This window comes from Scyliorhinus torazame, chromosome 28, assembly GCF_047496885.1.
Source record: "Scyliorhinus torazame isolate Kashiwa2021f chromosome 28, sScyTor2.1, whole genome shotgun sequence".
Classification (NCBI taxonomy): domain Eukaryota; kingdom Metazoa; phylum Chordata; class Chondrichthyes; order Carcharhiniformes; family Scyliorhinidae; genus Scyliorhinus; species Scyliorhinus torazame.
In genome coordinates, this window is record NC_092734.1 from 10817453 (window position 1) to 10840366 (window position 22914).

At 47.9% G+C, this 22914-nt stretch overlaps 1 protein-coding gene across 3 annotated transcripts in view; it reads right to left on the reverse strand.

Moving 5' to 3' along the window:
* Positions 1 to 7041: 7041 nt before the first annotated feature.
* Positions 7042 to 22914, reverse strand: part of ascc1 (activating signal cointegrator 1 complex subunit 1) — a 79190-nt gene continuing 63317 nt past the window's right edge. For all 3 annotated transcript variants that reach the window (XM_072491459.1, XM_072491456.1, XM_072491457.1), the window contains 2 exons: positions 21990 to 22069; positions 7042 to 7492 (listed from right to left, as the gene is read on the reverse strand). In XM_072491459.1, coding sequence (XP_072347560.1) covers positions 7376 to 7492; positions 21990 to 22069 — 197 coding nt within the window. In that variant the 3' untranslated portion in view covers positions 7042 to 7375. The remainder of the gene's footprint in view (positions 7493 to 21989; positions 22070 to 22914) is intronic.

The following is a 22914-nucleotide window of genomic DNA, read 5'->3' on the forward strand; positions in this document are numbered from 1 at the left end:
AGTGGCACCCTGGTCCCCCCTCTGGCACCTGGGCACTGTCAGATTGGCAGTGTCAAGGGTCAGGGCCATGCCCATGAAAGTGGGGGTAAGGGGAGTCTGTGAAGGGTGGGAGGGTGAGGAGCAGGTATGAAGGGGCCTCATAAAAGGTCGGGTGGGTGAAGAGTGAGGGTCCTGAAAGGTGAGGGTCTGAAAAGGGGGGGGTGCCCTCAGCGGCCCCATAGTGGGGTATTTCCACTTGAGGGGGGAGGAGGAAGCAGAGTTGGGGCAATGCCCACATGTGTGGGGGGTGACATTGTCCGTGGTTGGGGGTGGGGGGGGTCCGCAAGCTCACTTAGAGTTCGAAGCACCCTTTCAAAATGGTGGCCCGATCTCTGAGGAGCTGGTCTCTCCGACGGGTTCAGTTCCCCATTGCTGAAAACATTTCCAAGTGTGGGCTGGACTGGGGAGAAATTCCCCAAGACCCAAAAGAATGACTAAGTGTGGGAGAATACCGGTGTGGATCTCACCCAAAAAACCAGAGGGAAACAGACCGCCAAACACGCCCAGAATGAGACTTAGGGCGCGATCCACCGGCCGCGTTGTGCTCTCCCTCCAGCGCGGTGCAGCCGGGGAATGCCGGGAGAGCCCTCCCGCGGCTTCTTGACAGGCTTAATGCCTCACTGGATTCAACCAAGTCCCGTGAGGCGTCGCAGTCCAAATCCCGCCAAGAGGCGGGACCAAGCTGCACGCGCCGAAACCGGTTTACCCAGCATCCACCGGCCTCCCTCGATTCTACGGCCTCCCCAGGGAGGCCATGGCAGTGTGCCACTCACACAAACGTGCACCAAGCGGGCCAACAGAAACCCCTGCGTGGTCAGGGTAAGTGCAGGGTGCATCCCTGGCCCTCCCCTGTAATGCGGGAACTTTAGCACAGGAGCACTGCCAGGGTGACAGTGCCAATGGTCAGGGCCCAAGGACGGCTATGCCCATGGAAGGAGGGTGGAGAGGGGGTTTGTAGGGTGGGGGTATGCAGGGCAGGTAAGTAGGGGCCTCCGGGAGATTTGGGGGGGGGGGGGGTGTCCTGGAAGGGAGGGGATGCTGCAAGCGTGCTTGTGGGGGGCCTGAAGGGGGGCCCCCAGAGCGGGGTGTCCTCACTTGGGGGGGTGGGGTGGGGTAGTGCCCATGTTTGTGGGGATGGCATTGCCCATAGGGATGGGGACCCACAAGCTCACTTTGAGATTGGGGCACCCTTTCAAAATGGTGGCCCGATATCAGAGTTCCGTTCTCCAGTGCTAAAATGTGCGGACTAAAGCGGACAGAAACTCTCCAAGTGTCATTGAATAGCGGTGAGGAACTCACCGGACTCCCTGAAAACGCCACAAATTAACCTGCAAATGTTTCTGGAGAATCGCACCATTCGAAATGTTTTGGTTGAATTCCGCCATTAATCTCTCTCCTTTTTTGTTAGAATCATAGAATTTACAGTGCAGGAGGCCATTCGGCCCATCGAGTCTGCACCGGCTCTTGGAAAGAGCACCCTACCCAAGCCCACACCCCCACCCTATCCCCATTACCCAGTAACCCCACCCAATACTAAGGGCAATTTTGGACACCAAGGACAATTTATCATGGCCAATCCACCTAACCTGCACATCTTTGGACTGTGGGAGGAAACCGGAGCACCCGGAGGAAACCCACGCACACACGGGGTGGATGTGCAGACTCCGCACAGACAGTGACCCAAGCCGGGAATCGAACCTGGGACCCTGGAGCTGTGAAACAATTGTGCTATCCACAATGCTACCGTGCTGCCCAACGTTCGGTGGCGTTACGTGGGGTGGGGGAAGTGAGTGAAGGACTGGAATGATAGGATTAGAATCACTCGAAGGCAATTCAATATTTTCATAACGGAAGCTTGAGGACCAGCACTTACATCTTTCCACCAGGCACTTCACAGTCATTCAGCTGGAACGTCTGAGGTAACAAAATTAGACCGTAACCAACGCTCCCCATTTTTTTTCTCTTCAGGTGGCTGGTGATGCGGGAAGGCTCACCAGAGCCACTGGGAATGGCAGAGGTGGGGGCCACAGTTGCTGGAGTGGCCCGTACTCCTGTGGCCGACCCAACAACCTCCCTCATCCACATTCTGCGGCCACAGGACCTTTGCTGTCTTTTTTTTTTTAAGTGTCCCCTCCCCCTCTACTATTCACCTGAAACCATTTGCACCTTCCCTGGTCCCATTGAGGGCCCTGTCATCACTTTAATCTGCTTTGCACCATCACTCCTTTGCTATTTCATCAGTTCTGCCTTCCACCATATCGGAGCGTTCCCCTCCTCCCCGACCTTTCCCACACTCTGTACTTGTCCAAAAGCTCTCTTCGTCTCGAACCTCTTCCCATACCGCTGAAATATTGACTCTATTTTGCTCCCAACGGCTGTTGCCTGACTTGCCGAGTGTTTTCCAGCATTTTCTGTTTTATTTTTACTTTCGGATTTCCAGCCTCCGCATTATTTTGTTTTTGTTTCCGCCACTTTTCCCTTGGCTGCTGACAAGAGCGACAGTGATGACGATAATTACCTCCAATTCGTGTGAACTTGTCGAACTGCTGAGGGAGGCTACGTGGCAGCTCAGAACTGCAGCAGAAAACTCATTTATTTTAAATGCTCCAGCAGATGGTGGCTTGGCTGCAAATTGGATCTAATGATGCATTTAAAATGTAGAAATGCATCAAGAGTTGGTTCTGCAACAGCGGCCAAGGCCCTTGGTGCTCCGCAAACCACCCTATCGATATCACAGGGTGGGTTCCATGGCAGAGAGATCGGCATGTACAGTTGCAATCCTTTTTCTATTTTAATTCTTTCAATGGGATGTGGGCATCGCTGGGCAAAGCCAACAGTTGCTGCCCGTCCCTAATTGCCCATGAACTGCTCTGCGTTTCAGAGGAGAGACAAGAGTCAACCACATTGCTGTGGGCCTGGAGTCACATCTGACCAGACCGTGGTAAGGACGGCAGATTTCCTTTCCTAAAGGACATCAATGATCCAGATTGGGATTAGGTGGGGTTACGGGGATAGGGCGGAGGGGTGGGCTTAAGTAGGGTGCTCTTTCCAAGGGACAGTGCAGACTCGATGGGCCGAATGGCCTCCTTCTGCACTGTAGATTCTATGAATTCTATGAGATGGGTTTTCACAATAATCGATGATAGGTCCCCTTTACTAAGATTAGCTTTTATATTCCAGATTTTATTATTTGAATTTAAATTCTGCCAGGTTTGAACCAATGGCCCAAGGATCAGTTTGGGGACTCTCAGCTACTAGCTCAGCGACCTTACCACCATGTGGCCTGATTTAGAACTATACATTCCCCTTCCAGGCCTCCAAAAAGCAATATCAACTTGTATTTATGTAATACTTTTAAAAGGGTAAAACATCCCAAGGCATTTTGTGGGTGCGCTTTCAAACAGAGAGCTTGACACCAAGCCAGGCAGAGGAGATGTCAGGACTGGTGACCAAAGGTTTGGTCAGAGGTAAGTTTTAAGGAGCATCTTCAAGGAGGAGAACATAGAACATTACATCGCAGTACAGGCCCTTCGGCCCTCGATGTTGCGCCGACCTGTGAAACCACTCTAAGGCCCACCAACACTATTCCCTTATTGTCCATATGTCTATCCAATGACCATTTGAATGCCCTTAGTGTTGGCGAGTCCACTACTGTCGCAGGCAGGGCATTCCACGCCCTTACTACTCTCCGAGTAAAGAACCTACCTCTGACATCTGTCCTATATCTATCTCCCCTCAATTTAAAGCTATGTCCCCTCGTGCTAGACATCACCATCCGAGGAAAAAGGCTCTCACTGTCCACCCTATCCAATCCTCTGATCATCTTGTATGCCTCAATTAAGTCACCTCTTAACCTTCTTCTCTCGAACGAAAACAGCCTCATGTCCCTCAGCCTTTCCTCATAAGATCTTCCCTCCATACCAGGCAACATTCTGGTAAATCTCCTCTGCACCCTTTCCAATGCTTCCACATCCTTCCTATAATGCGACGACCAGAATTGCACGCAATACTCCAAATGCGGCCGCACCAGAGTTTTGTACAGCTGCAACATGACCTCATGGCTCCGAAACTCAAACCCTCTACCAATAAAAGCTAACACACCGTACGCCTTCTTAACAACCCTCTCAACCTGGGTGGCAACTTTCAGGGATCTATGTACATGGACACCGAGATCTCTCTGCTCATCCACACTGCCAAGAATCTTACCATTAGCCCAGTACTCTGTCTTCCTGTTATTCCTTCCAAAATGAATCACCTCACACTTTTCTGCATTAAACTCCATTTGCCACCTCTCAGCCCAGCGCTGCAGCTTATCTATGTCCCTCTGGAACTTGTAACATCCGTCCGCACTGTCCACAACTCCACCGACTTTAGTGTCATCTGAAAATTTACTCACCCATCCTTCTACGCCCTCCTCCAGGTCATTTATAAAAATGACAAACAGCAGTGGCCCCAAAACAGATTCTTGTGGTACACCACTAGTAACTGAACTCCAGTCTGAACATTTCCCATCAACCACCACCCTTTGTCTTCTTCCAGCTAGCCAATTTCTGATCCAAACTGCTAAATCACCCTGAATCCCATGCCTCCTTATTTTCTGCAGTAGCCTACCGTGGGGAACCTTATCAAACGCTTTACTGAAATCCATATACACCACAGCAACTGCTTTACCCTCATCCACCTGTTTGGTCACCTTCTCAATGAACTCAATAAGGTTTGTGAGGCACGACCTACCCTTCACAAAACCGTGTTGACTATCTCTAATCAAATTATTCCTTTCCAGATGATTATACATCCTATCTCTTATAAACCTTTTCAAGATTTTGCCCACAACAGAAGTAAGGCTCACTGGTCTATAGTTACCGGGGTTGTCTCTACTCCCCTTCTTGAAAGGGGACATTTGCTATCCTCCAGTCTTCTGGCACTATTCCTGTAGACAAAGATGACTTAAAGATCAAAGCCAAAGGCTCAGCAATCTCCTCCCTAGCTTCCCAGAGAATCCTAGGATAAATCCCATCCGGCCCAGGGGACTTATCTATTTTCACACTTTCCAGAATTGCTAACACCTCCTCCTTATGAACCTCAAACCCTTCTAGTCTAGTAGCCTGAATCTCAGTATTCTCCTCGACAACATTGTCTTTCTCCTGTGTGAATACTGACGAAAAATATTCATTTAGCACCTCTCCTCTCCTCGGACTCCAAGCACAACTTCCCACTACTGTCCTTGACTGGCCCTTCTCTTACCCTAGTCATTCGTTTATTCCTGACATATCTATAAAAAGTTTTAGGGTTATCCTTGATCCTACCAGCCAAAGACTTCTCATGTCCCCTCCTGGCTCTTCTTAGCTCTCTCTTTAGGTCCTTCCTAGCTAACTTGTAACTCTCGAGCGCCCTAACTGAACCTTCATGTCTCATCAGAAAGAGTGGCCTAGAGGTTTAGGGAAGGACTGCTTGAGGTTAGGGCTTAGGCAAATGAAAACAGAACAGCCAAAGGTGGAGGGATCAAAAGAGGGTGGACATAACAGCTCAAAGCTGGAGGAGTACAGAGGTCTCGGGAGTGTTGTCGGGCTGCGGGGGGTTACAAGGGAAAGGGTGTGGCAAAACCACAGGACGGACCTGAAAACAAGGATGAGAATGTTACCACGGAGGTACTGTCGGAGCAGGAACAATGCAGCAAAGGTCACAATACAATGGCCAGTCTTGATGCAACAAGGCAGCAGCCACTGTGTGGTATTCATGGCCATTTAATCCTGCAGCATTGCATTTGCACTCTCTCTCCCTTTGCAGCATCCGCAGGCGTTTTTTTGGAATAAGTAAGGATCAAAAAGCAGGTTTGGGTCCAATTTCCTTTTGATATTCATGAATCCAACCACTTGAAAGGCAGTGAGAGGACTTGTCTCCAAAACGGTGATGTTCAAACTGTAACCAGTGGCCCAAGGGAATAGACAATCCATCCCCCTGCAAGGTCAGGCATGTCTGTTCTATTAGCGCTCATATTTCTTAGTCACCTTTTCTGGTTGAACGTTTGTGAGCCTGGAGGTTTGGGAGGGACTATTCTCGGCAGTATTGCCTAATTGGCGAATAAAGCCTCAACCAACGCGCCAGGATTGGTTGTTACCTGCAGCTTAGAGTTTAGGATTTTTAATGTCTCACACCGCGGCACACAAAGATCTTCAGCATATGCTTGCGTGGCGACACTTACGGTCTACAATTCCCGGCCTTATGGGAATTGAGCAAATATAATCCCTTATAGGTTGGGTAAGAAGGAGCGAAAGCCATTTGGAGTGACCTGCCTTGGTAAATAATGTGTGCCATTTAAATCATTTTAATTTTCCTCCAGGGAATCTGCAGTACTGTACAGGGTTTGAGCTCACATTTCCAAATGGTTACCTTGTACCTTGTCCTGGATTTTCACAATTGCGTCTGATGTAGGACAAGGGAGAAAAAAAAATCCCAAAACAGACTCTATTCTGCAGGGAATTAGTCGGCTTTTGCTTGTCTGCGATGATTTATTTGCTACACGATAACCGCATCTGCCAGGCTCCGCTATTATCTTATCACAACCTGCCTTCAACAAAATTATTGCTGCGATTGTTCAACGGGCAGTTCACAGCAATCAAGGGACTGACTGGGTGGAGCATTGGGCTAGCACACAGGCCATTGGAATTTGGTTCCAAATCTAGCCTGGTCTCCTCGTCCGTTGGTCCCCGAGGATCATACATAAAATATATGTGCAGTCAGTCTCAACTCGGCCCAAATCAAAAGTAAAATGGCAACCTGACTCAGAAAGGAGGCACAGGCAGTGGAAAGAAATGTCAGACTGGTGCACTCAGGGGTGTTCTTTTGACGGGCACTGCTCAGAAAAACAAAGGACGGGGACTTTTACATTTGGCCATGCTATACTGGGAGTATGGATTCGATCGAGCAAATAGAAAAGTTCCCCCATTCTCAACATCAGCATCTCACTCCGAGATAAGAAATGTTCACCAGGAGTTCAACACATCACTGCAAATATTTTACTGTGAAAGATCGGAATGGCGTTTGAAGAAATACAAGTGTTTCCGATGTAAAAATAAACCACAGGTCTTCTCTTGGAGTCTCTCGTGCATCGCCATAGCTGCCCCAGCTGGATGTTCTGGTCAGGTCACCTTAATCCAGCTCCTTTACTCCAGAAGAAACAAGGGAAATGGATCCCGCTTGAGGACCTGGGAATGCCAGCAGTTAACCAGCGGGTGAGTTTGTCCGCCGTCTTTGCACCTTTCCGTGATGTTTTTTTTTGCGGGGGGGTTGAGGTAAGCGTTGTCCTGCAGACCCGTTGATCCAACATTGCCGCACTCTATGAAAAGTTAATGGCGCCAGATGAAGAGTAGAAGCCAGAACTGTCGGTGGAGAACCTTTGGGAGATGTGTACGGTGTTCAGCTCCACCTCGCCAAAGCGGTAATTTTCACATTTCTGCAAATGGAAAGCAAAGTATTAATATTTTATCCTACAAGAGGGAGTGTCATTTTTCTTTTGGGTGCACTGGAAACACAGTGCAGAGGGTGGGGGCATAGTCCCAGCTGAACAGGAACTTTGGTGCAACTATTTTTGTGATCAACACTCAAGAGATTAGCAGTGGCAAAGTGGTATTGTCACTGGATTAGTAATCCAGAGACCAGGGTAATGCTCTGGAGAACTGGGTTCGAATCCCACCAGGGCAGATGGTGACATTTGAATTCAATAAAAATCTGGAATTAAAAGTCTAATGATGATCTTGAAACTATTGTCGATTGTTGTAAAACCCCATCTGATTCACTAATGTCCTTTAGGGAAGGAAATCTGCCATCCTTACCTGGCCTGGCCCACATGTGACTCCAGACTCTTAAATGCCCTCAGGGATGGGCAACAAATGCTGACTCAGCCAGCGTTGACCCAAGCAGTGATGTCCACACCCCATGCATGAATCCAGGGAGCATGACACTCTGGTATAGTACAGAGGGAGTGCTGCACACATGAAAGGTGTCATTTTTTCAAATAAGACATAAACCAAAGTTGGACATAAAAGATCGCAGGGACAGTTATCCCAGATCCCCGACCAATTTTTATTCCTTAATCAACATTACTAAAAACAGATGATGTGGTCATTAGCGCAGTGCATCTTGTGAAAGCTTGCTAGACACAAATTGGTTGCTGCATTGCCTACACTTAAAGCATTCTGGGGCGCCCTGAGTTTGTGAAATACATGACATAAATGCAATTTCTTTTTATAATCCTTAAACTGCTGAATAAATAAAAATTCATATAGTTTGCACAGCAGATATTGTGACTGTTTCTTTAACCCTTAGGGTTCCAAACATAACTCCATAGGATAGAGATGGTTGACTAAACCAAAACCTTGATTGGAAGGGTTGTCTTATGAGGAAAGGTTGGACAGGTTAGGCCTGTATCAGGAGTTTAGAATTGTAAGAGGCGACTTGATTGCAACATACAAGATCTTGAGGGATATTTACAGGGTGCATGTGGAGAGGATGTTTCCTCTTGTGAGAGAATGTAGAACTGGGGGTCACTGTTTAAAAATAAGGGGTCGCTCATTTAAGACAGAGATGAGGAGAAATGTTTTCTCGGAGGGTGGTGAGTCTCTGGAGCTCTCTTCCTCAAAAGACAGGGGAAACAGAATGTTTGAATATTTTAAATATCCCAAAATGTCCTGAAGCACTGCACATTGGCGAGACCATGCGGACGCTGCGCCAACCGGTGAACGGACATCGCGTGACAATCGCCAGGCAGGAATGTTCCCTTCCAGTCGGGGAGCACTTCAGCAGTCAAGGGCATTCAGCCTCTGATCTTTGGGTAAGCGCTCTCCAAGGCGGCCTTCAGGCCGCGCGACTACACAGAATCACCGAGCAGAAACTTATAGCCAAGTTCTGCACATATGAGTACGGCCTCAACCGGGACGGATTCATGTTGCATTACATTCATCCCCACCATCTGGCCTGGGCTTGCAAAATCCTACCAACTGTCCTGGCTTGAGACAATTCACACCTCTTTAACCTGGGATTACCCCTCTCTCTGGATCTGTAAAGACTTAATTACCTGCAAATGCTCGCATTCAAAGCATCACCTTGCAAGTTTGACTTTGTCCATACACATGTTTCTGGAACCTACCTCTTCGTTCACTTGAGGAAGGAGTAGTGCTCCGAAAGCTAGTGATTTGAAACAAGCCTGTTGGACCTGGTGTTGTAAGACTTCTTACTGTGAATATTTTAAGACAGAGCGAGACAGATTCTTGATCAGCAAGAGGGGAGAAGCTTTCGGGGTAGATAGGAATGTGAAGTTGCATGGCGGAGCTGGTTCAAAGAGCTGGGTGGCCTACGTCTGCTCCTAGATTATGTGGACGTATGATAGTCTTTGGTATGATATTGTTCTGATGTCTGACACACACACAGCAGAGTTGTGTATTGAGCATGAATCGCTTGATTTACAAGAGTGCCATTTCTCTTGCTATTTGCTAATAACATTGATTTTTGCCAAGACAGCACAGTTTTCTCTTGGGAGGCTGTATCCTTCTTTTGGAAGAGAGGTCAGGCGGAACCGCAAGAAAATGTCAATATTTTCAGCAGCTCCCTTAACATGAAAATCACAACTTCAACAATTACTCCCCGGAACTCCAGAACCTCACTCAGTTGCACTCCAACTGGAATCTTCTACTCTTACACATCAAATACCCTGAACAGCTGCTCTTATAATCTTACACATAAAATGTTATAATTTGGTGCATTAATCTTTACTCTTCTGAATTAACAAGAATTCCACAAAACACATGGAACAAGAAATGCTGAATGTAAGAGGTTTGCAATAAAAGTCACAATCACTTACGTTTTAACATAAATTATTTTAGCTTCGCCAAGTTAATTTGAAACAAAGTAGATTTTCCTTGGGGATTTCATGAAAAACAAATTATTTTTAGTGAGAATTTTTCTCTTATTTTAAGCACAGTCTTTAGGGAAGGTCCGAGAGCTCTGACGTTAACCAGCTAAGGTCTGAATCAGAAATAAGAACAGAAAATGCTGGAAATTCTCAGCCGGTCTGACAGCACCTGTGGCGAGAGAACGGAGCTCACGTTTCGACTCTGGCTGACTCTTCATCGAAGCTAAAGAGGACTGGAGTAAGGTGAGATTTGTACTGTTGTGGGGGGTGGGGTGAGGGGGGTGGTGGAGCCATACGGCTGGATAGAGATCCAGCGATAGGTGGAGGCTGGGGAGAGATTGACAAAGGTGTATGGACAAAAAGACAAAAGGAAAGTAAATGGTGGTAGTCAAGGTTAAGAAGGGCATTGATACTGGCACATTAAGAGGTCAGAATGAAGGGCAGCACGGTGGCGCAGTGGTTAGCACTGTTGCCTCACGGCGCCGAGGTCCCAGGTTTGATCTCGGCCCTAGGTCACTGTCTATGTGGAGTTTGCACATTCTCCCCGTGTCTGCGTGGGTTTCGCCCGCACAACCCAAAGATGTGCAGGGTAGGTGGATTGGCCACGCTAAATTGTCCCTTAATTGGAAAAATGAATTGGGCACTCTAAACTTAAAAAAAAAGGTCAGAATGTGTTAATGGCAGAACGAAGCTAACCAGTGAGTCAAAGGATAACCTGGAACAGGGAACAGATGGTCCAAGTGGGGTGGGCAGGGGGAGGGGAGAGGGTGGTGAGGGGTTAACAGATGGATGGAAGAAATGAAAATAAATTGGTAGAAACACAAATGCGGTGGAGGTGAAAGAAAGAGTTCACAGTCTGACGTTGTCCGGAAGGCTGTAACGTGCCTAATCGGAGGATGAGGTGTTGTTCCTCCAGTTTGCGCTGGGCTTCACTGGAACGTTGCAGCAGGCCAAGAACGGACATGTGGACGTGAGAGCAGGACGGTGAGTTGAAATGGCAGCGACAGGAAGGTGTGGGTCCTGTTTGTGGACGGATCAAAAGTGTCCTGCAAAGCGATCACCCAGTCTGCGTTTAGTCCATCCATTGTAGAGCAGCCAGCTGAACCAGGTTGGCCGGTTACAAGATACAGTTCACATTCAGTGCATCACACATTCTTCAGAGCCAAGAATCTGACATTGTAACCCATTTGAAATGTTACAATGAACATCTCGAACCGTGGCCTAGTATTACCACAGGAAAACTGAACATCTTACAATGTGGGTGAGGTGTAACAGTCAACATTGTGAAAGCTGCCAGCTAGAGTGAAAAGGATTTGACAAAATGTTCAATAAATTCTCAGAATTAAAAGAGATTGACATTACCTGGGAAGCTCTTTCTTACCAAACTAGCTCACTACCAGCAATGAAACACACCGAAAACAAAACCATTCTGTGCACATAGGCATCCCACACAAGTTCAGCATTCACTGACTATCCCTCAAACTCTCCATGGTCATACAAGCTCAGTGAAGTGGGCATTTGAAATTCTAGTCCAGAGAACACTAATAAAATAATGCTATTTATACATCTCGTCACCAGATCAAAGCACTCCACTAAATTAATTACTTTTAGGGAGTACAGAGGCTATCGTGTTGGCAAACATGACAGGCATTCGACACCAGCAGGAACTTAAGTTATGAGAGGAGGAGAAAGAGTAAGCATGATTAAATTGTTCCTGGAGGAGGAGGAGGTCAAACACCAAGAGGCACCTATTAAAATGAGGAGTTTAAGACTACTGTTGTTCAGGTGGAACTTGCTCACCTAAGATCTTCAGCATAAACTATGAAGGGAGGAATCTCAAGAGACAATTCCTGGAGAATGAGGCAGTAAAGTGGGAAGGAAGCAGGAATAACTGGAACAAAGCGAGGGCCTGCTGGATCCAACAAGCCTTTAGTATTCTGAAATATCCTTCTGGTTTAAAAATAAATAAATTTAGAGTACCCAATTCATTTTTTCCAATTAAGGGACAATGTAGCATGGCCAATCCACCTAGCCTGCACATCTTTGGGTTGTGGGGGCAAAATCCACGCAAACACGGAGAGAATGTGCAAACTCCATGCGGACAGTGACCCACAGTCGGGATCGAACCTGGGACCTCGGCGCCGTGAGGCAGCAGGGCTAACCCACCGTGCTGCCTTGAAATATCCTTCTGTATTTACATTTTCTGTGAACCCGTTTCTTTCTAATTGCATTTCTTGACCAGAGTACTGTAACGTAAATATCTCAGTATAATTCTGCACTTTTTTCACCGCTTGTTTAATGGGATTGACAGAGGGTACATTTTTTTTTTAAAAAGCAAAAAATATTGGTTAATATGATTCACCTACCAGAGAAGCAGAAATGTACTCTTTTGCATCAGCTGCTATTCCAGCTGAGGATCATTTAAACTCAACAACACTGTCTGCCTCAAATGCTGTGGTGCCTGAACAAATCCAAAGCGGACTGCTCCAGGCCCGCGTTCGGCCACCCACGGGGGATAAAGCAAATATCACACCAGAGGGAGCCTCATCGCCAGAGGGAGCCTCATCGCCAGAGGGAGCCTCATCGCCAGAGGGAGCCTCATCGCCAGAGGGAGCCTCATCGCCAGGCCTTCCTCACCCGGCTTGAACAGATCCACTTTTTTTTTTCAACGTCAGCAATTTATTTGATGGAATACTCATTAGATGTGAAAGTCTTCAACTCTCCTGCTGGCCTCATACCACAATGGCGAATGTGTGTCATGCAAAATAAAATGTGTTCATCGCTCTGTAAAGTCGTGTGTCACGGGGGCATCTCTCACATCTCAAAGTGTAACACTTTTAAACCAACGATCAACCAAGTACAGAGCCGGTGATAGACGAGTAGCATCTTACGTAAACATCAGTAAGAAGCTAATTGCTCCACTATGTGCCATTTAACATTAATTCAACTTTTTGGCTTTATACACCAGGATAATCACTTCTCCACAAGGTGATACATTGCGCATTTTATGATATAACACTATTGATTCTAAGTTGAATGAGAGTGAGCAGTTTTGCTGATTTGTTCTTTCATGCGATGTGGGCGTTGGTTGCAGGATCAGCATTTATTGCCCATTCTTCAGTGCCTTTCAGAAGGTGGAGGTGAGCTGCCTTCTGGTACCTCTGTAGTCCATGTGGTGTATGTACACCCAGAATGCTGTATCGCTGCAGTCCGTGTGGTGTATGTACACCCAGAATGCTGTATCGCTGCAGTCCGTGTGGTGTATGTACACCCAGAATGCTGTATCGCTGCAGTCCGTGTGGTGTATGTACACCCAGAATGCTGTATCGCTGTAGCCCATGTGGTGTATGTACACCCAGAAAGCTGTATCGCTGCAGTCCGTGTGGTGTATGTACACCCGGAATGCTGTATCGCTGCAGTCCGTGTGGTGTATGTACACCCAGAATGCTGTATCGCTGCAGTCCGTGTGGTGTATGTACACCCAGAATGCTGTATCGCTGCAGTCCATGTGGTGTATGTACACCCAGAATGCTGTATCGCTGCAGTCCGTGTGGTGTATGTACACCCAGAATGCTGTATCGCTGCAGTCCGTGTGGTGTATGTACACCCAGAGTGCTGTATCGCTGCAGTCCGTGTGGTGTATGTACACCCAGAATGCTGTATCGCTGCAGTCCGTGTGGTGTATGTACACCCAGAATGCTGTATCGCTGCAGTCCGTGTGGTGTATGTACACCCAGAATGCTGTATCGCTGTAGCCCATGTGGTGTATGTACACCCAGAATGCTGTATCGCTGCAGTCCGTGTGGTGTATGTACACCCAGAATGCTGTATCGCTGCAGTCCATGTGGTGTATGTACACCCAGAATGCTGTATCGCTGTAACCCATGTGGTGTATGTACACCCAGAATGCTGTATCGCTGCAGTCCGTGTGGTGTATGTACACCCAGAATGCTGTATCGCTGCAGTCCATGTGGTGTATGTACACCCAGAATGCTGTATCGCTGTAGCCCATGTGGTGTATGTACACCCAGAATGCTGCATCACTGCAGTCCGTGTGGTGTATGTACACCCAGAATGCTGTATCGCTGCAGTCCGTGTGGTGTATGTACACCCAGAATGCTGTATCGCTGCAGTCCGTGTGGTGTATGTACACCCAGAATGCTCTATCGCTGTAGCCCATGTGGTGTATGTACACCCAGAATGCTGTATCGCTGCAGTCCGTGTGGTGTATGTACACACAGAAAGCTGTATCGCTGCAGTCCGTGTGGTGTATGTACACCCAGAATGCTGTATCGCTGCAGTCCGTGTGGTGTATGTACACCCAGAATGCTGATTGGGGTAAAGGGGTGGGGGACATAGTTCCAGGAACAGTGAAGGGCCGACAATATAGTTCCAAATCAAAATGGTGTGCGACTTGGAGAGGCTCCTGGAGGGAAACTTGCAAGTGCTGGTGTTCCCATGCAACTACTGCTCTTGTCCTTCTAGGTGGTAGAGGTCGCGGGTTTGGAGGGTGCTGTCGAAGGAGCCTGGGTGAGTGGCTGCAATACATCTTTACGTGATACGGGCTGCAGCCACAGTGTGCGGCGATGCAGGGAACAAATGGTTAAGGTGATGCATGGGGTGCCAATCAAGTGGGGCTGCTTTGTCCTGGATGGTGTTGAGCTGCTCGAGTGTTGTTGGAGCTGCACTCATCCAGGTGAGTGGAGAGTATTCCATCACACTCCTGACTTGTGCCTTGTAGATGGCAGACAGACTTTGCGGAACCAGGGGTTAAGTTATCTGCTGCAGAATTCCCAAACACCGGAGATTTGTCATTTAAACAACAATACGCTCTTTGGATCAAACCACACATGAAGAAACAATAACTTGCAACGAACAACGTAAGGAACCAAACTTTGACAATGCTCGATGGCAGCGGCAAGACAGTCAAGCGTTTTGAGCAGACAGGTTCAGAATGACATTGCTTCGAGAACCGGAAATGCTTTTTTGGTAACAAACCGCAAAACTGTGGATGTGTTAAGCAGCAAGGAAAAGTATACTTAGCGCAGGAGCCCTGCTACGGTGTTCATGACCCACTGGATTCAGTGAGCAAAGCAAACCAACATTATCCATTAACAGCAAGCTCCAAAAATGTCATGCTGCATTCTGGAGCATGGCAAATCTCTCACAGATGGTGAACTTATCAAGAGTGTTACACAGAGCAGTGCTGACACATTGTTCCGTGACTTTCCCCGACAAGGACAAAATTAAACAATGCAGTGGGGAGCAGAAATGCCTCTTGGTCAAAACACTGTGAAGGACGAGGTCCAGTGCATATCTAAAAATATCAGTGAACAACTCAAGACTGGCTTGCAAAAGGCTGTTTACTCACTGTGCCTTGACGGAACCAATGGGGTGACTAAGAAAGATGAAGACTGGAAGTGACTCAATTTGCAGCTAGTGCAAGATTTTGTGTAGAACGACTAAAATGGTTCAGTCTACAGAAAAAACACACAAGGGAAGACCAAAAAATAAATGTTTATGGAGGAAATCGTCATGACTGAAAGGATCAGAGTCAGGAGACGAGGCATTCAGTTGTCCCTCTTCCATACTTGCCATCATCAAGCCTGCCTCAGAGAGACAACTGTGAGGAACTCTGGAAGACATCCTGAAGACAATAATGAAGATTATAAACCACGCTACAACTCTACCTCTGAATCACCGTCCATAAGACCATAAAGACATAGGAGCAGAATTAGGCCACTCGGCCCATTGAGTCTGCTCCGCCATTCAATCATGGCTGATATTTTCTCATCCACATTTTCCTGCCATCTCCCCATAACCCCTGATTCCCTTATTAATCGAGAACCTATCTATATCGGTCTTAAAGACACTCAGTGATTTGGCCTCCACAGCCTTCTGCGGCAAGGAATTCCACAGATTCACCACCCTCTGGCTGAAGAAATTCCTCATCTCTGTTTTAAAGGATCGTTCCTTTAGTTTAGATGGTGTCCTCTGGTTCTAGTTTTTCCTTCAAGTGGAAACATCCTCTCCACGTCCACTCTATCCAGGCCTCGGAGTATCCTGTAAGTTTCAATAAGATCCCCCCCCACCTGTCTAAACTCCAACGAGCACAGACCCGGAGTCCTCAACCGTTCCTCATACGACAAGTTCTTCATTCCAGGGATCATTCAGGGGCTGTTTAGCACAGGGATAAATCGCTGGCTTTGAAAGCAGATCAAGGCAGGCCAGCAGCACGGTTCAATTCCCGTACCAGCCTCCCCGAACAGGCGCCGGAATGTGGCGACTAGGGGCTTTTCACAGTAACTTCATTTGAAGCCTACTTGTGACAATAAGCGATTTTCATTTCATTTCATTTTTCATTCTTGTGAACCTCCTCTGGACGCTTTCCAAGGCCAGCACATCCTTCCTTAGATACGGGGCCCGATACGTCCTAGTACAAAACTTTGCTGATGGACAGATCGCCTCAGTTGGGTTAGTCAGCGGCAAGCGTTTGATTAGCTTGTGGTACCATCTTGATTGACGCAACCGTCACGGAGGGAGAGTGAGAGGTGAAGATTATCACAGTTGGTTTTCCACGGGTTTCCAAAATTTGTGACTTTTCACGGTATGACTTGGGCAGCACGGTAGCATTGTGGATAGCACAATTGCTTCACAGCTCCAGGGTCGATTCCGGCTTGGGTCACTGTCTGTGCGGAGTCTGCACATCCTCCCCGTGTGTGCATGGGTTTCCTCCGGGTGCTCCGGTTTCCTCCCACAGTCCAAAGATATCCGGGTTAGGTGGATTGGCCATGATAAATTGCCCTTAGTGTTGGGTGGGGTTACTGGGTTCTGGGGATAGGGTGGAGGTGTTGACCTTGGGTAGGGTGCTCTTTCCAAGAGCCGGTGCAGACTCGATGGGCCGAATGGCCTCCTTCTGCACTGTAAATTCTATGAATTCACTGATTTAATAAGGCATTGCAGTAAACTGCAAAAAAAAATAACTGCAAGACTGGGGAATGCAGCCAGCCGATAATGGAGACAGAGAAATTCAGAGTGCTGAAAACGTTGACACGAAAAACTGCGTCAAAAATATGATGAAGTCAAGTTGTGCAGACAGAAGCATGTACAGATGTAGAATGGCTAACATATACATCGCTATAAAATAAAAGGCTAATCAGTGATAAATTGGATATCATGAACTAATCTTCCACACTGCGTAAACAACATCTGAAGCCTTAAATCCCAACTCGCTTCCTCCAGGTCTTCTACGGAGAAAATGCCTTTTACGAAGTATTAAGACAGGAGTGTAACAGCTTTCCTTCAAATCCAATAGCTATACCCAAGGGGATAGATAACATGGATATTACCCAGGAGAGCTTGTCATTTTTCAATACTCATTACCTGGTCTTGCAGCTGCTCTCTGTACAATTCCTGAGAGAAATAGCGAGCTTTCTTACCCTCACCAGGACTCATAAACAAGGTTGTATCGCCCACTGCACAGAATAGCCTAATGCACACCTGTATTAAGGTCATTTAAAACAAAAAAATATTTAAAGTATCCAATACATTATTTTTTCCCAATTGAGGGGCAATTTCACGTGGCCAATCCACCTACACTGCACATCTTTGGGTTGCGTGTCTGCGAGTGCGTGGGGGGGGGGGGGGGATGTGTGTGTGTGGGGGGGGGGGGGGGGGGGGTGAGACCCACGCAAACAGAGGGGGAATGTGCAAACTCCACACAGACAGTGACCCGGGCCCTGAGATCGAACCCGGGTCCTCAGCGTTGAGAGGCAGCAGTGCTAACCACTGCGTCACCATGCCACCCACAGGTCAAATTCTTTTAAAGATTACTTTTAGCATCACTGTGTTCTCAAAGGCAAATCCCCCAAGAATATTGGAACTCATTAACCAGAGGCAACCTCACCGGCTTGGGGATGTTTGTAGGCTGCGAGATTGAAGCGTACCCAACAATTTCATTTGGCAAGGTAGCCAGAGCCACAAGACCAGTAGGCTGCTCAAAACTCTGCTTCAAGGATGCTCTTAACTGTGACCTGAAGGCCATAAACATCAATTTACACACCTGGAAGGCACTAGCTGATGACAGAGGGAAACGGGGTCATTACCTGTGGACGGGCTTGCGCCACCACCATGAACAGCAGCGACAGCAGCTTGGCAACAGACACCAATACCAACAACCTATGAGGACGGATGACCCTTACACATGCGGCACTCGTGGCACAGCCTGCCTCTCGTGGATTGGTCTCGTCAGCCATCTGCGCAAGAGCAGCATTTATGATGCAACTCTCACCGATTTTATCGCAGGTCCATCATCAGATGGAAGGCTGTCGATAATGGATATAGCATCACTACAAAACTGTGCAAGGAATTTAATCTTCGCCTTTTAAAACATCGCAAAACCCAAATATTAATCTCTAAAAATAGAGTAAGTGATTGAAAGGTTGTTTTCGCAGAATATTATTTTCTGTTGTATCTCAAATCTATTGTCAAAAGCCAACTTCTTAAACCGAGTGAAAAATACTGGGAGCTTTAACGCAGGGCGGGATTCTCTGCAGCCCCGCGATTGGTGCTGGGCCGGAGAATCGATCTTTACGCGGGAATCGTAGCCGGTGCCGCTCCCGTGATTCTCCGGTCCCTGGAGAATCGCTCGCGCGCAGATTACGCGGCACATTTGGGGGGCCATTGACAGAGGCCCCCAGGCCCCCCCCCCCCCCAGCGATTCTCCGGGCAAAACTGGCCGCGTTCCTGACGGCGTGGCTCTAATCACGTATTGCCGGTCGGGAACCTCGGGTGGCGGGTGTGGACTCAGTCTGTGGCCGCTCTGGTGGGGGGGGGGGGGGGGGGGGGGATATCAAGTACAGGGCGGGGGTGGGGGGGCCCTTATGGGCGGCCGGGGTGGCGATCGGGTGTGTTATATGTAGCGGCGCGGGGCCGATCGTTGGGACCTTCTTTCCTCGTCCAGCTCCGCCGGCTGAGTCCGCCATCGCGTTCGGCGAGGCCACCTGAGACAGCCGCCATGGAACCGGAAGTGCGGTGGCCCGTATCCACAGCTGAAGTTGCGAGATGCACCCCGGGGCCCTGCCAGCCCCCTGCAGGTAGGTGAATAGCTGCTAATATTTTTAAGGAATCTCCAGAGTAAAACACTAGCGTTTCTACGCTGGCGTGGGGACACAGCCCCATTTCTGGAGAATCCAGCCCCCAATCTTTTATTTTCTTCGGGTTGACTCTGCGCTTACTTCATTTGTTACAATAATATTGTTCGTTTTTCTTTCTTTTTTTCCATAAATTTAGAGTACCCAATTTCTTACCCCCCAATTAAGGGGCAATTTAGCGTGGCCAATCCACCTACTCTGCACATCTTTGGGTTGTGGGGGTGAGACCCACGCAGACGCGGGGAGAATGTGCAAACTCCACACGGACAGTGACCCAGGGCCGGGATCGAACCTGGGTCCTCAGCGCCACAGTCCCAGTGCTAACCACGGCTCCACCCTGCTGCCCTCACAATAATATTGTTTAGAATATAAATTCTGACGTCTTAATGCTGCTCAGTTGCTTTTGTGTTTCCCCGATTTGGTGTCAAGGAACAGTTGCTCCCAAAATACTTCGACTTTTAACAAAGAATTGCTGGATGTTCTACTTTCACCATCTGCTCCAATTACCTGTGGAAAGGGTGTCTAAGGCCTGTGTTATGACTATGTAAGAATTCCTTGTTAAGTCTGATATCAAACCTTCCAGTTTTTACCCATTTAAGAGGGGACTGTAATTATTTTTGTTATGGCTTCAGCGTCAAGTGTGATGACGTTTCATTGCAGTGGAACTGCAATCTTAGTTTATCTTTCACAGAATGAAAGATCGCAATCACACTTCTTTCCCTGTCTGTCACCAATTCCCTGCACAATTCTGTTGCTTGATAGGGCTCAGTGAGTTAGTGACTTGGAGACAGCCTGCACCTCATAAGAAGTAGGAGCAGGTGGGGGCCATTGGAGCCTGCTCCGTTATTCAAAAAGATCATGGCTAATGTGATTGTGATTTTAACTTCACTTTCCTGCCTGTCCCTTATAACCCTCGACTCTCTTGTCAATCGAATCTATCTAACTCAGCCGTGACTATATTCAGTGACCCAGCCTCCACTGCTCTCTGTGGAAGAGAGCTCCAAACACGAAAGACCCTCAGAGAGAAAGAACTCCTCCCAATCTCCGTTTTAAATAACAGACCTCTTATTTGTAAACTGCGTCCTTAGTTCTGGACTCCCTGTGAGGGGAAGCATACGTCCAACATCTATACCCTGCCACTAAATTCCTCAACAACAAGGAGCTCTGTGGAGTAGGACTGAAAGGGGGAATCCTTCTTACAATGCCCAGATAGCAAGTTCAGAATCTTGGTTCCGATTACTCAAATGGAGCAACACCATCCCTCCCCTCCTCTGGTTGCGTTCGCGCAGTTCCTCGTGGCCATCTGCATATCAGGGAATAGCGGAATAGGCTGCCACCTCACCTATTCAGCTGATGAACAGGGGAGCTTAGGGGAGAAACTTGAAAAGAAAAGAAAATTAAACAGTGAGGCATGCATGAGGCAATCAGAAATAAAACACATTGGCCATTTTGAGAACATGCATTTATATTGAAGTGAGCCCTGCTGCCTCAGGGCGCCGAGGTCCCAGGTTCGATCCCGACCCCGGGTCACTATCCGTGTGGAGTTTGCACATTCTCCCCGTGCGCCGTGAGGCAACAGGGCTAACCCACTGTGCCCCCGTGCTGCCCTATATAGTACCTTGATTAACTTCACAACTTCTTAAAGCGCCGTAAAAGTCAATGAAGAGCTATTGAAATGCATTCACTGTTATAACACCGGAAATGTGCCACTCAATTTGCACACAGAAAGCACCTACACATGGCAATGACCAGGTAACATTGTTTTAAAAAATAAATTTAGAGTACCCAATTCCTTTTTTCCAATTAAAGAGCAACTTAGCGTGACCAATCCACATACCCTGCACATCATTTTGGGTTGTGGGGGTGAGACCACGCCGACACGGGGAGAATGGGCTAACTCCACATGGACAGTGACCTGGATCTTTGGCAGCAGTGTTAACCGCTACGTCACCGTGCTGCCCTACATTGTTGAGTAATGAAGTACTGATTGGGGGGTAGATGTTTCCCAGGTCACCGGGAGAACTAGAACATAGAACATAGAACATTACAGCGCAGTACAGGCCCTTCGGCCCTCGATGTTGCGCCGACCTGTGAAACCACTCTAAAGCCCATCGACACTATTCCCTTATCATCCATATGTCCTTTATCCTCCCTATCCTGCCTTTCTTCAGAATATTGTCATAGGGTCTGTTCTGTCCACTTGAGGGGGTCCATGGTTTGTCATCTCCTGTGAAAGAGGGAATTTCCATCAGCAGAACACTCCTTCAGCTCAAGTCACTGGAGTGGTAATTGAACCTGCAACCTTCCAACTCAGAGACAAAAAGGTTACCCGCTGAGCCATGATTGACGTCTCCGTCTCAATGTATTGGGAAGAAAACAAGTTTGAGTCTTGAAGTCAATTTTGAGAATTGAGATCAATTAATGAATCCTAATCTAGTGGTTAGCACTGCTGCCTCACAGCACCAGGGACCCAGGTTCGATTCCAACCTTGGGTGACTGTGTGGAGTTTGCACATTCTCCCCGTGCCTGCGTGGGTTTCCTCCGGGCGCTCTGGTTTCCGCCCACAGTCCAAAGATGTGCAGGTTAGGTGGAGTTACAGGGGAAAATAGGGTGCACTTTCAGAGGGTCGGTGCAGACTCGATGGGCCGAATGCCTCCTTCTGCACTGTAGGGATTCCATGGAATCTATGAGCCACAGCCAATATAAGCAGGAAGTTTACCTGGGACATGCCTGTTTTATATGACTCACCACTGCAGCTGTCGGGGGTATCTGCCCACAGGCTCAATTGGGATCTGTTCAGAGTATTTTACATAATGCATTTCACATTCTACAATTCTAGCAAGGAGAAAGGAAAATGTCCTAATTGCAGTTTGTGCGATCAATTTACTAACCTTTAATACATTTCTTGCATCAAAGGACTCTCTCTCACGCAAATTCTGCTTCCCCGGTGCGGTGCTGGTTCGACCTTCCACTAGAAATCGACAAAGCTTTGCGTTATTCAAAGATGATCAGAGCTCCGAAACGGGGGGGGGGGGGGGGGGGGCTCTCCGAAACGGGGGGGGGGGGGGGCGCGGTGCTGCAAAGATTATTGCAGCCCCAAAACAAAGCTGATGACGGCAGCTCAGAAATATCACCTGACCTCTCATTTGCTGCCCCCCCATCACCCGTGTAAAACTCAGATGCTATGGCATCAGCATTGATATCCCTTGTGTATTCCCCCCAAATATATTTTACATCGAATTTTGGGTAGCAGTCCTAAATTATATAAAGTTCTATTTTTTTCATTCCAGTATGTGGCACTCTGTAAGGTTAATGAGGCACCTCAGTTGCAGCCTATATTTACAATATACATTTTGTGCTAAATAGACAGTCTGAAAATATTGCTTCCAGCCCCTCGGTATGCTATTGGAGGAGGGCCTTCCCCAATTCAGCTTTTGCGGCAGCTTCGAAAGCGTAAGTGCATCCCTCAGCATACTGCCCTGGACCGTGGAATGTGCCAGTCTGCACAACTCTGTCATTGACAGGTTTTTGCATTGGCAGACACTGAAGCCCGAGCTACTGATACCCCCCGGGCCAGATATCTTCCTCCCTCTTGCAGGCACCAGCTCCTGGCTGCGTGGCGGCGTCAACAGGTGCGCCTCACCCTCCAGCTGCTCACCCAAACTGATCATTCTTCACTGGTGATTTACGTCAATGCGGGTTTACCACGACTCTGAAAACAGCCCGAGCAACCTCAGAGAGAGAAAGAGAGAGAACACTAATCTTATCAAAACACCAAAAGAAAACAAGACTCAGGTCAGATAAAAAGGGATTAAA